At 47.5% G+C, this 13,520-nt stretch overlaps 1 protein-coding gene across 1 annotated transcript in view; it reads right to left on the minus strand.

Moving 5' to 3' along the window:
* Nucleotides 1–13,520, minus strand: part of LOC134948374 (5'-nucleotidase domain-containing protein 2-like) — an 81,012-nt gene that overhangs the window by 62,263 nt on the left and 5,229 nt on the right. The window contains exons 2-4 of the mRNA XM_063936307.1: nt 3,635–3,819; nt 1,085–1,159; nt 472–527 (exon numbers count right to left, since the gene is read on the minus strand). Of these exons, the coding sequence (XP_063792377.1) occupies nt 472–527; nt 1,085–1,159; nt 3,635–3,819 (316 nt within the window). The remainder of the gene's footprint in view (nt 1–471; nt 528–1,084; nt 1,160–3,634; nt 3,820–13,520) is intronic.

Genomic DNA, 13,520 nt, shown 5'->3' on the forward strand with positions numbered 1-13,520 from the left:
TGGCACGCCTGCGTTTTTTCGAACACTCCCTGAAAACAGTCAGTTGACACCCAGAAACGCCCACTTCCTGTCAATCACTCTGCGGCAGCCAGTGCGATTGAAAAGCTTCGCTAGACCCTGTGTGAAACTACATATTTCGTTGTAATCGTACGTCACGCATGCGCAAAAGTGCCGTTTTTTTGCCTCATCGCTGCACAGCGAACGAATGCAGCTAGCAATCAACTTGGAATGACCACCAGTGTCAAGTGAAATGATTTAAATGGTTGTGCACAGTGTTGTATTCTATAGAAGAGATATTACCAGAACACATGGCTATCACCCAGGTTTACCGGCAGTACTTCAGCAGGTACTATCCTCCATCTTTACCTCCTGCGTCATATCCTTGTATCTAATTTACATCATGACCCCCTCAATGTACTGAGCTGCACAATATCACCATTCCAACAATTATCATAATAAAAACTATTATACCTGTATACGGTACCCATCTGAATGTAGTGGTATGCATCTATCTTCATTAACAGGCCCTACAGAAGGAAAACAGACCGTACGAGTCAGCGAGTCACAAACCAGAGGCCGCATAAAACATTATAACACGAAATAGCACCCATTAAGAATTACAGAATTGACACCAAACAGGTGAGGTCATTAGTTCAAGGCTATAAACTGCAAGAATCTTCATTTAGAGTGGCTTTAAATACAGTGTGGTCCCAGCGACAGCCTGCAGTCTAATTGACAGTCGGCTTTTACTGTTACCTACAGTCGGTGAGGGTGCTGAAACCAGTAAGCGGAGCATTAACACTATAATCAAGATATTACATTAATACGACGGAGATATAATTTAGCCTCCGCAACACGAGCGGTTATAGTGAAGGCTAATTAAAATGACCATGGTATCCTGTTATTAATTACTGGCCACAAATGCCCAGTGCTAAAACAGATTAACGTATAGCTGTTATCTTGAGAAGCGCAGTATTGGCATATTGTATGCACAATTATTAAATAGAGATACAAAAGGCTAAATATAGCGAATGCATAAACATTGCTTTGGGCTATTCTCTTGTATTCAAAGCCCTGCAATTACCTTATTGATGTCGTAGTGCAGCCCTCTTACTGCAAAGTTTGGCAGATACTCGTAGTCCAGGATTCCCGCTGGGTACTAAGAACAAAAGGGGAGGGGGTAGGACAGAGAAGAGAACAAAAAGTTACATATGTAAAAAAGGACAGCCAAATCATGTGTACCATTGTTCTTTCAAAGCATAACATTAACTGTTCAGCATGTTAAAGCATACTTGCCTACTCTCCTAGAATGTCAGGGAGTCTCCAGAATTTTGGGAAGATCTCCCGCCCCCTCTGGACAATAGACAGCTGCTGGGAGACCGCCCACTTCCTGTCATTGTGGCATTGCCCTCTGCGGTACAATGCCGCAATTCATGATAATATATAGCGCTGGACAAGGGACACGATGATGTGATCCCAGTACCCTGCGGCTGCCTAAATGACAGCCCTCCCTTGTTCTCCCGGAATTTTAAATTTAGATAAAAATTCAGCAAGTATAAAAAAGCACTAAAGAAAAAAAAAGATTTTTATATATATATATATATATGAAATAAGTCGTGAAGGTAAAATTTGACTTTTCACTCCAACTTTATAAAAATATTGCTTCCCCTATCAGAAGCTCCGCCCACATCTTTAGGACCATGTACTAAAGGGAATGGTCCTAAAGATGTGAAATGGGTCAAAAAGCTAAGCCTAAAAACCATTTGAGACCCAGACATTACTAGTCTTGCCCCCACGTATGAATCGGCCAATCTACACAGTGCATTTCTGCACAGCACGTCTGCCAGGCTGTCAGTCACTCTGCGTCTGTGCCGTTAGAGAATTACTAGCATAACCTCCTGCAAAGGCAGCTGGGCAGTCACATAGAACACCCCAGATATTTCATTCATATTACTCAACTCGGAAATAGACCAGCTTTGTGAGGTATAGGTAAATATGAGATAGTTGCTTTTCCTGGTCTTCAAAAAAACCGGAAGGCGGCTTTCTTATCTGAGTGATGGGCTTGTGAAAGTTACGCAACACACTCGCAACCGCAAAGTCTATTTATTTAGGAGTGACCCTTGAGACCACATTGATTTTTGAAAAGACCAACTGACAGCAGAAACAGCATTACAACATAAGTGTGCTGAAGAGGCACACAAGGGCCAATAGTAAATTGCGCAAACCCTTATGAATTTGACAAAAAGAAAGCAGACAGGGTTCGTAATTAAGCCCCGTGCACACAGGGAAAGATGTGTGCTGAGCGATCTAGCAACAACACTCAGCACACCGCGCGATGTGTGCCGAGCGTGGGGGGCCGCTCATTTCACCCAGCGGGGAAATGAGCGACCTGCTAGATTGTGCCTGCATGTAGGCCAATCTAGCACCGGCGATAGTGACGCGTGGGGCATACACACGGAGAGATTCATGGTCAACTGCTAAGTAATCTAGTCATATTGCTTAGAATTTAAGCACGGATCTCTCGGTGTGTACCCACTCACGGAGCGATCGCTGCTTAAAATCTAAGCAATCTGACTAGACTGCTTATAATTTGAGCATTATCGCTCCGTGTGTACCCCCCACAGCGATAGCGATGCGCAGCCCCACGCATCGCTATCGCTGGTGCTGGATTGGCCTGCCGTGCAAGCCAATCTAGCAGGTCGCTCATTTCACCCGCTGGGTGAAATGAGCGCCCCACCCCCCCCCGTACGCTCAGCATACATCGTGCTGTGCTGAGTGGTGGGAGAGGTGTGTGCTGAGCGGTTCGCTCAGCAGACATCTCTCCCCAAATCGGGCCGTGAGTACTGGCCTTTAGAAAGAGTGTAATAATAAAAAAATGCAATTAAATAATAGTCACAACTGGAGCAAAGGCTTGCAGAGAATGCAATTTTATTTAGAAGTTTAGCCGTGTAATAACTCATAGCGGACATAGGGCCTAACTCAGACCTGATCGCAGCAGCAAAATGTTTCTCTATCAGGCAAAACCATGTGCACTGCAGGTGGGGCAGATATAACATGTGCAGAGAGAGTTAGATTTGGGTGGGATGTGTTCAAACTGCAATCTATATTGCAGTGTAAGAATAAAGCAGCCAGTATTTACCCTGCACAGAAACAATATAACCCACCCAAATCTAAAGGGGGGTACACACGGAGAGATCAGTGTTTAAAATCTAAGCAATCTGACTAGATTGCTTAGATTTTAAGCATGGATCTGCCGTGTGCATGCCCCCCAGTGATCGCGATGCATGGCCCTCGCCGGTGCTAGATTGAGCCTGCATGCAGACTCAATCTAGCAGGTCACTCACTTCACCATTGTGTGAGCAGCCCTCCATCCGTACGTCCGTCCCCTCACTCAGCACATCACGCTGTGCTGAGTGGGGGGAGAGATGTGTGCTGAGCGGTCTGTATTAAGATCGCTCAGCACACATCTCTCCCGCCAGTACCCCCCTTAACTCTCTCTGCACGCCCTGCAGTGAACATGGTTTTGATCAGAGAACAATTTTGCTGCTGCAATCAGGTCTGAATTAGGCCCATAGCCTGCCCATTTGTTATTGGATTATGGTTTTCAAACCTCTACCTACCCAACTGGACTTACTTTGTATTGCTGCACCAGGAAATCCCTGGCAGTGTTGAAGATCATGGAGTGGAGGGCACTGGAATATTGTGCCAGAGTATAGTCATAGTCAAAGCCGTAGATTTCTATGTCTCCCAGACACACCTCATTGTTGGCATAGATGGTGGAAGAATTCAGGAGGTTGCACACCCCCGGAGGCAACAAGTCTGGAAATGGGAAAGAGGCGCGAGATAAACCATGAACAGAGTTCTTCACTGGCAATATTACTGTATCACTGTACACATCACGCCTTGGTGAGATCAGTTACTATGGGGTATAGTCATGAAGCAGTGAAAAGTGTGGAGAAGTGAACCAGGAGAAGTTACCCATGGCAACCAATCAGCATTAAAGTAACATTTAAAATTTGCATACTATACAATTGTACGGAGAAGCTGATTGGTTGCCATGGCCAACTTCTCCACAGGATCATTTTTCTACTCTTTTCATCGTTTCATGAATAGTCCCCTAAGTTACACAATGGGATAGTTTTACAGCACTATTGACCTAGCCATAACAATATGTGTGTGTGGTGGGTACGGGGGGGGGGGGCACCAACCAATCGTTACAGGTTTGATAAATTACAGTTAGGAGCCGATTGGCTGGTGCGTTATCACCTTCCACTTATCCAGCTTTAATACATCTGCCCCCATGTTACTAAAGCCATATGCTTATTATCGGAGGTGGGAAGACCCATTAGCCATACTGCAGGCAGCCCTAGGGCGGCAGGTGGAGACTCAGACGTCCACCTGCAGCCCTAGGGCCACCTGCTGCCCATCATTTGTACAGATAGTGGCGGGTCCTTTCTGACTTTACTTTTTTTTTTAAAGCTTTTAACACTTTACATACCTGCTGGCAGGTTACTATAGATAATGATCACTTTCATTTATTGCATGCATTATTTTAAACATTGAGATTAAACAATGCCTGGCCCTTTTAGCAGTTAGGACTGCCTGACATGCATCATGTTTCTTATCTGACACGTTGATGGTACTAAAGTCAACAGGTCAACAAGCATTAGGTCGAAATCCTTTTCCCCATGTCGACCCATTGGGATCGATTCAATTCACAGACAGTTGAATAGCGCCAGGAATTAGCTCCCGGCGCTATTTAATTCAGCTCAAGTTAAGTCAGCGAATGCCCGTTCTCGCGGACTTCACAGGTTGATTTGTTGGGAGAACGGGCATTCTCCGACTTAACTCGCCGCCGCGATGATGATTCCCGACAGAATCAGCCGCGTGGCAGCACTTTAGTCGGATTTCTTCCCTCATTCCCCGGGGGTGAGAGAAGAATTCTCGACAATTGAGTGTCACTTGGCGCTGTATTGAATAGCGCCGGGAGCTAATTACCGGCGCTATTCAACAGTCGGTGAATTGAATCGACCTCATTGAGCCATTACCTGCTTATTGCACCATACCATTTACCTGGTCCATTCTGGTAACAATAATAAGATTTTAAACATACCAGTAAATCTTTTTCTTCTAGTCCGTAGAGGATGCTGAGGACTCCGTAAGGACCATGGGGTATAGACGGGCTCCGCAGGAGACATGGGCACTATAAAGAACTTTAGAATGGGTGTGCACTGGCTCCTCCCTCTATGCCCCTCCTCCAGACCTCAGTTAGAGTAACTGTGCCCAGAGGAGACGGACAGTACGAGGAAAGGATTTTTGTTAATCTAAGGGCAAGATTCATACCAGCCCACACTATATAACCTGGAATATACGCAACCAGTTAACAGTATGAACAAAACAGTATCAGCCAACGACTGATCTTAACTGTAACATAACCCTTATGTAAGCAACAACTATATACAAGTCATGCAGAAATATGTCCGCACTGGGACGGGCGCCCAGCATCCTCTAGGAGAAAAAGATTTACCAGTAGGTTTAAAATCTTATTTTTCTCTTACGTCCTAGAGGATGCTGGGGACTCCGTAAGGACCATGGGGATTATATCAAAGCTCCAAACCGGGCGGGAGAGTGCGGATGACTCTGCAGCACCGATTGAGCAAACATGAGCAAAAAATTTCTAGGGACCACAATCTCCCGGGACCTTAAATGGGGGTCCAACGCTGACGCCACTGTTGGTAAAGCGCAGCAGAGGTGGTTCTTCCTCAGGCAACTAAGGAAGTTCAACATCCCACAGAAGCTTCTGCTCCTCTTCTACTCCGCGATTGTGGAGTCGGTACTGTGCTCCTCGATACTCGTATGGTACAGCTCCGCCAGCGCGAGAGACAGATGCAGGCTCCAAAAGGTGGTCAGAAGCGCAGAGAAGATCTGGGCCGACCTTCCCTCAGTCCAGGACCTGTACTTGTCCAGAGCTAAAAAGCGGGCAATGAAGATAGTAAAAGACCAGCTACACCCCGGCCACAGCATGTTTAACTTGCTTCCTTCAGGCAGGCGTTACAGGGCTGTCCCCGCCAGATCCACCAGAAGCCTCAAAAGTTTTTCCCCAAGCGGTCCGCCTGCTGAACTCCTGAACATTGACTGACTAGACGTACATGTAACTCACTTGTGTTCCTACCGTATACCTATCTGTGTGACTTTGCTTACCCCCCCACCTGCTTATCTGTTACCTACTTGGCTGTTGTATAGCAAACCGAAGACAAATTCCTAGTATACGCAAGTATACCTGGCCAATAAAGCGGATTCTGATGAGGTCCTCATCAGCCAGGGTATAAAACTTATAGAATTTAGCAAAAGTGTTTGAACCCGACCAAGTAGCCGCTCGGCAAAGCTGTAAAGCCGAGACGCCTCGGGCAGCCGCCCAAGATGAGCCCACCTTCCTAGTGGAATGGGCCTTTACCGAATTTGGTACCGGTAATCCAGCCGTAGAATGAGCCTGCTGAATCGTGTTACAGATCCAGCGAGCAATAGTCTGCTTAGAAGCAGGAGCGCCAACCTTGTTGGCTCCATATAGGACAAACAGAGCTTCTGTTTTCCTAATACGAGCCGTCCTGGCTACGTAAATTTTTAAGGTCCTGACTACATCAAGGGATTTGGAATCCTCCAAGTCCCCCTTAGCCACAGGCACCACAATAGCTTGGTTCATATGAAAAGATACCACCTTAGGCAAAAATTAAGGACGAGTCCTCAACTCTGCTCTATCCACATGGAAAATGAGATAGGGGTTCTTATGAGACAAGGCCGCCAAGTCGGACACCCGCCTTTCAGATGCCAAGGCCAACAACATGACCACCTTCCAAGTGAGAAATTTTAACTCAACAGTTTGAAGAGGCTCAAACCAGTGAGATTTTAGGAACTGTAACACCACGTTAAGGTTCCATGGTGCCACTGGGGGCACAAAAAGGAGGCTGGATGTGCAGCACTCCCTTTACATAAGTCTGGACTTCTGGGAGAGAAGCCAATTCTTTCTGGAAGAAAATAGAAAGGGACGAAATCTGTACCTTAATGGAGCCTAACTTTAGGCCCATATCCACTCCAGTCTGTAGAAAGTGGAGAAACCGGCCCAAGTGGAAGTCTTCCGTAGGAGCATTCTTGGCTTCACACCAAGAAACATACTTACTCCAGATACGGTGATAATGTTTCGCCGTCACCTCCTTCCTAGCCTTTATCAGAGTAGGGATGACTTCTTCCGGAATACCCTTCCCAGCTAGGATTTGGTGTTCAACCGCCATGCCGTCAAACGTAACCGCGGTATGTCTTGAAACACGCAGGGCCCCTGCTGCAACAGGTCCTCCCTGAGAGGAAGAGGCCATGGATCTTCTGTGAGCAGCTCCTGAAGATCTGAATACCAGGCCCTTCGAGGCCAATCTGGAACAATGAGTATTGTCTGCACTTTTTTCGTTTTAGGATTCTCAGTACCTTTGAGATGAGAGGAAGAGGAGGGAACACATAGACCGACTGAAACACCCATGGTGTCACGAGGGCGTCCACCGCTACTGCCTGAGGGTCCCTTGACCTGGCACAATACCTCCGAAGCTTCTTTGTTGAGGCGTGACGCCATCATGTCTTTTTGAGGAAGTCCCCAAAGACTTGTAATCTCTGCAAAAACTTCTTGATGAAGTCCCCACTCTCCTGGATGGAGATCATGGCCAGTATTTACTAAAAATCAGAGTTTTGCCGATTTGTGTTTTTTTTTCTAAGTCCGGGAATTCACTAAGCAGAAATCTCGGCAGTGTCTGGTCTATTTGTAATGGTTTGATTGGCAAAGTTCTGAAATACGAATGAATAGACCATCGGTCAAACGCGGCTGTTATTTCATACAATACGTGTATTCACTATTCATTCGTATTTGGGTGTTAGTCTCTGAATGCTCAAGTGCGGGTCTATTTTTTTTCGATTCGTTAAAAAAAAGCAGGAAAAAAATAGACCTGCTTTTTCCAATCGAGTTTGGATAACCATGCACGGATCAGTGAGTTACTTGCGGTCAGCGGTTGACCGAAAGTAACCTCACCGCTGACCGCAAAGTTCCCACCATTGGCTACAATGGAGCGCATAGGCGCTACATTGTTTCTGTGCCGTGTGCTGCCTGACAGACACTACAGGAGCACACAGCCAATCAGGAGAGTGCCACGACGTGGCGCTCCCTGATTGGCTGAAGGGACCCTCTTTGACAGGAGTCAGGGGGGGTCCTGGCAGTCGGGGAAAGGGGTCCCATGTGTAAACTTGGGACCCCTTTCAGTGCGTGGTCGGGTTTCCGTTTTATTTTTTTGACAAGTACGTGGATTATTCAAAGGTCGGATTCTACACTGGATTATGTGAGTATAATTTTTTTCACAGGTACCCCAAGGATTCTACATGGAGAAGAGGACCGAGCCTCGTGGGAACATAGGTAAGTATGTGTGTATGGAGGTGTGCATGTATGTAATAAACTTATACTTTCACGGTGTGTGTGTGTGCTGTTTTTTTGGGGGTATTTTTTTAGTAGTAGTACTACTACTGGTACCAGCGGGCCCGGTATTCCACCGCATGCTGGTACTTGTGGTTCTCCAAGTACCAGCTTGCGGGGGAGGCTTGCTGGGACTTGTAGTACTGCTACTAAAAACAATATTCACATTTTTTCACAAGGCTATCAGCTCCCCATCTGCCGCCCTTGGATGGGGGGGGGCAGCCTCGGGCTTCACCCCTGGCCCTTGGGTGGCTGGAGGGGGGGGACCCCTTGATTTAAGGGGTTCCCACTCCTCCAGGGTACCCCGGCCAGGGATGACTAGTTGGGTATGTAATGCCAGGGCCCAGTATAAAAGTGTCCCCCGGCTGTGGCATTATGTACCTGGCTAGTGGAGCCCGGTGCTGGTTTCAAAAATACGGGGGACCCCTACGTTTTTTGTCCCCCGTATTTTTGGAACCAGGACCAGGCGCAGAGCCCGGTGCTGGTTGATTAAATATGGGGGAACCCCTGTCATTTTTTCCCCCATATTTTTTCAACCAGGACCGGCTCAAAGAGCCCGAGGCTGGTTGTGCTTAGGAGGGGGGACCCCACGCAATTTTTTTCAGATTTTTTTTAGACTTTAATCAACTTTTTAAAGGTACACAATTAAGCCCTGCACGGATCTCACAGATCCGGCCGGGATTCCTTGTGTTTTGTCAGGCAGTGTTTTACTCATCACTCCCGTAAAACACTGCCTGATATTACAAATCACATCGACATCGGAAAAGACGATTGTGCAAAACTCGGCAGCTTAGTGAATGATCGTATCAGGATTCAAAAAGTTGCAGTAAAATGCACCCGATACCATTCGAGTTCAAACACCCTTCAAAACGGACAAAACACGAATCTTTGGAAATATACCCCCATGTCTGCTGAGGAAGTCTGCTTCCCAGTTTTCCACTCCCGGAATGAATACTGCTGACAGAGCGCTTACGTGATTTTCTGCCCAGCGCAGAACCCTGGTGGCTTCCGCCATTGCCACTCTGCTCCTTGTCCCGCCTTGGCGGTTTACATGAGCCACGGCTGTGACGTTGTCTGATTGAAACAGAACCGGTAGGTCGCAAAGAAGATTCTCCGCTTGTCGTAGGTTGTTGTATATGGCCCTCAATTCCAGTATGTTGATGTGTAGACAAGCCTCCTGGCTTGATGACAGTCCCTGAAAATTTCTTCCTTGTGTGACTGCTCCCCATCCGCGGAGGCTCACGTCCGTGGTCACCAGAACCCAGTCCTGAATGCCGAACCTGCGACCCTCTAGAAGGTGAGCACTCTAGAGCCACCGCAGGGGAAACACTCTGGCCCTGGGGGACAGAGTTATTTTCTGATGTATTTGAAGGTGGGACCCGGACCACTTGTCCAGAAGGTCCCACTGAAAAGTCCTCGCATGAAACCTGCCGAAGGGGATGGCCTCGTAGGTCGCCACCATTTTCCCCAGTACTAGAGTGCATTGATGGACCGACACTCTTTTCGGTTTTAACAGGTTTCTTACCATGTTCTGGAGTTCCTGGGCTTTTTCCCTCGGGAGAAAAACACTTTTGTTCTGTGTCCAGAATCATGCCCAAGAAAGACAGCCGAGTCGTTGGAACCAACTGCGACTTTGGTAGATTTGGAATCCATCCATGTTGCTGTAGCACTCTCAGGGACAGCGACACGCTTTTCTGCAACTGTTCCTTTGATCTCGCTTTTATCAGGAGATCGTCCAAGTACGGGATAATTGTGACTCCTTGCCTGCGTAGGAGCACCATCATTTCCACCATTACCTTGGTGAACACCCTCGGGCCGTGGAAAGCCCAAACGGCAACATCTGAAACTGGTAATGACAGTCCTGTACAGCGAATCTCAGATATGCCTGATGAGGAGGATATATGGGGACGTGAAGGTATGCATCCTTTATGTCTAATGACACCATAAAATCCCCCCCTTCCAGGCTGGAGATGACTGCCCTGAGCGATTCCATCTTGAACTTGAACCTTTTTAAGAACAGGTTCAGGGATTTTAGATTTAGAATGGGTCTGACCGAGCCATCCGGTTTCAGGACCACAAATAGGGTTGAATAGTACCCTTTCCCCTGTTGTGTTAGGGGAACCTTGATAATCACTTGCTGTTGACACAGCTTTTGAATTGCAGCTAAAATTATCTCCCTCTCTGGGGGAGAAGCTGGTAAAGCCGATTTGAAGAATCGACGAGGAGGCACGCCTTCTAATTCCAGCTTGTAGCCCTGGGATACAATTTCCATCACCCAAGGATCCACGTCCGACTGAACCCAGACGTGGCTGAAGAGTCGAAGACGTGCCCCCACCGGTGCGGCCTCCCTCAGTGGAGCCCCAGCGTCATGCGGTGGATTTAGTAGAAGCCGGGGAGGACTTCTGTTCCTGGGAACTGGCCGTAGCAGGCATTCTTTTCCCTCTACCCTTACCTCTGGTGAGGAAGGAAGAGTCCCGACCTCTTCTGGACTTATGCGACCGAAAGGACTGCATCTGATACTGTGGAGTTTTCTTTTGCTGTGGGGGAACATAAGGCAAAAAAGTAGATTTACCCGCGGTAGCTGTGGAAAACTAGGTCCGCGAGACCTTCCCCAAATAAAACCTCACCTTTGTAAGGTAAAACTTCCATATTCTTCTTTGAGTCGGCATCACCCGTCCATTGGCGGGTCCACAGTGCGCGCCTAGCCGAGACCGCCATCGCGTTGGCCCTTGAACCTAGTAGTCCGACGTCTCACTGAGCGTCTCTCATATATAAGACTGCGTCTTTGATGTGACCTAAGGTCAACAAAATGGTATCCCTATCTAGGGTATCAATATCAGCTGACAAGGTATCTGTCCAAGCTGCCACTGCGCTACAGACCCAAGCCGATGCTATAGCCGGTCTGAGTAAAGCACCAGTATGTGTATAAATTGATTTTAAAGTCGTTTCCTGTCTGCGATCAGCAGGATCTTTGAGAGCTGCTGTGTCTGGGGACGGTAGCGCCACCTTCTTGGATAAGCGCGTCAAAGCCTTGTCCACCCTGGGCGAGGATTCCTACCGTACCCTGTCCTGTGCAGGGAAAGGATATGCCATAAGAATTCTTTTGGGAATCTGCAATTTTTTGTCTGGAGTTTCCCAAGCTTTTTCAAATAACGCGTTCAGCTCATGAGATGAGGGAAATGTTACCTCAGGTTTCTTTTCCTTAAACATGTGTACCCTCGTGTCAGGGACAGAGGGGTCATCTGTGATATGCAAAACATCTTTTATTGCAATAATCATATAATGAATACTTTTGGCCACCCTTGGGTGTAGCCTTGCATCATCGTAGTAGACACTGGAGTCAGAATCCGTGTCGGTATCAGTGTCTGCTATTTGGGATAGGGGACGTTTTTGAGACCCTGAAGGGCCCTGTGACACCGCCAAAGCCATTGATTGACTCCCTGTATTATCCCTGGACTCTGCTTTGTCCAATCTCTTATGTAACAAGGTCGCATTTGCATTTAAAACATTCCACATGTCCAACCAATCAGGTGTCGGCGTTGCCGACGGAGACACCACAATCATCTGCTCCACCTCCTCTCTAGAAGAGCCTTCCGCCTCAGACATGCCGACACACGTGTACCGACACCCCCACACACAGGGATTATAGATATAGATAAAGATATAGATAGAGAGAGAGAGATCCCCCAATAAGGCCCTTTGGAGAGAGAGAGAGAGAGAGAGAGAGAGAGAGAGAGAGAGAGAGAGAGAGAGAGAGAGAGAGAGAGAGAGAGAGAGAGAGAGAGAGAGAGAGAGAGAGAGAGAGAGAGAGAGAGAGAGAATGCCAGTACACACCCAGCGCCAATAACACTAGAAACAAAATTCCCAGATAAACAGCGCTTTTATATAATCATATAGATAAATCTATACACTCACTGCGCCTTACAAGAGACCTACCCCCCCACCCCCTCTTTTTTGCCCTCTGTCACCGTGTTCAGCAGGGGAGAGTCCGGGGAGCCAGCTTCTGCAGTGTGCTGTGGAGAAAATGGCGCTGGTTAGTGCTGTGAGATCAAGCTCCGCTCCCTCAGTGGCGGGCTTCGGTCCCGCTCAAATGTATTTATACTGGCGGGGGATTATAAAATATACTGCCTCCGCAACCTATATATTCATATGAGCCAGTCCTAGAGGTATATTGCTGCCCAGGGCGCCCCCCTGCGCCCATCAGTGCCTGCAGTGTGTGTAGTGTGTGGGAGCAATGGCGCGCAGCGTTACCGCTGCACGCTACCTGATAGAAGATCTGAAGTCTTCTGCCGCCTTTGAAGTCTTCTTTCTGCTTATACTCACTCGGCTTCTATCTTCCGGCACTGGGAGGAGGACGGCGGCGCGGCTCCGGGACGAACGGCGAGGGTGAGACCTGCGTTCCGACTCCCTCTGGAGCTAATGGTGTCCAGTAGCCTAAGTAGCAGAGTCTATCATTTAATTAGGTCTGCTTCTCTCTCCTCAGTCCCACGATGCAGGGAGCCTGTTGCCAGCAGTGCTCCCTGAAAATAAAAAACCTAACAAAATTCTTTTTTACAGAGAAACTCAGGAGAGCTCCCCTGTAATGCACCCTGTCTCCTCTGGGCACAGTTACTCTAACTGAGGTCTGGAGGAGGGGCATAGAGGGAGGAGCCAATGCGCACCCATTCTAAAGTTCTTTATAGTGCCCATGTCTCCTGCGGAGCCCGTCTATACCCCATGGTCCTTACGGAGTCCCCAGCATCCTCTAGGACGTAAGACAAAGTTGCATTATAAATATACCAATTTCATTTGTTCACTCTACCCTCACCAGAATTAGTCTAGCACGGCTTTCTATACTGCGGATATAAAACAGGACTATTTTCATAAAACTTACTTTTTTTATTACAATTTTTTTATATCAGCACATGCAATTCTATCATAATCCATAATCAATAGTGACTAGAGCACAGAACAACTGACAGTAACTAGACTTTTTTGTAGCGCTATTATAACAAAAGACAGATTATTTGAGTCATCAAGA

This window comes from Pseudophryne corroboree, chromosome 8, assembly GCF_028390025.1.
Source record: "Pseudophryne corroboree isolate aPseCor3 chromosome 8, aPseCor3.hap2, whole genome shotgun sequence".
Taxonomy (NCBI): domain Eukaryota; kingdom Metazoa; phylum Chordata; class Amphibia; order Anura; family Myobatrachidae; genus Pseudophryne; species Pseudophryne corroboree.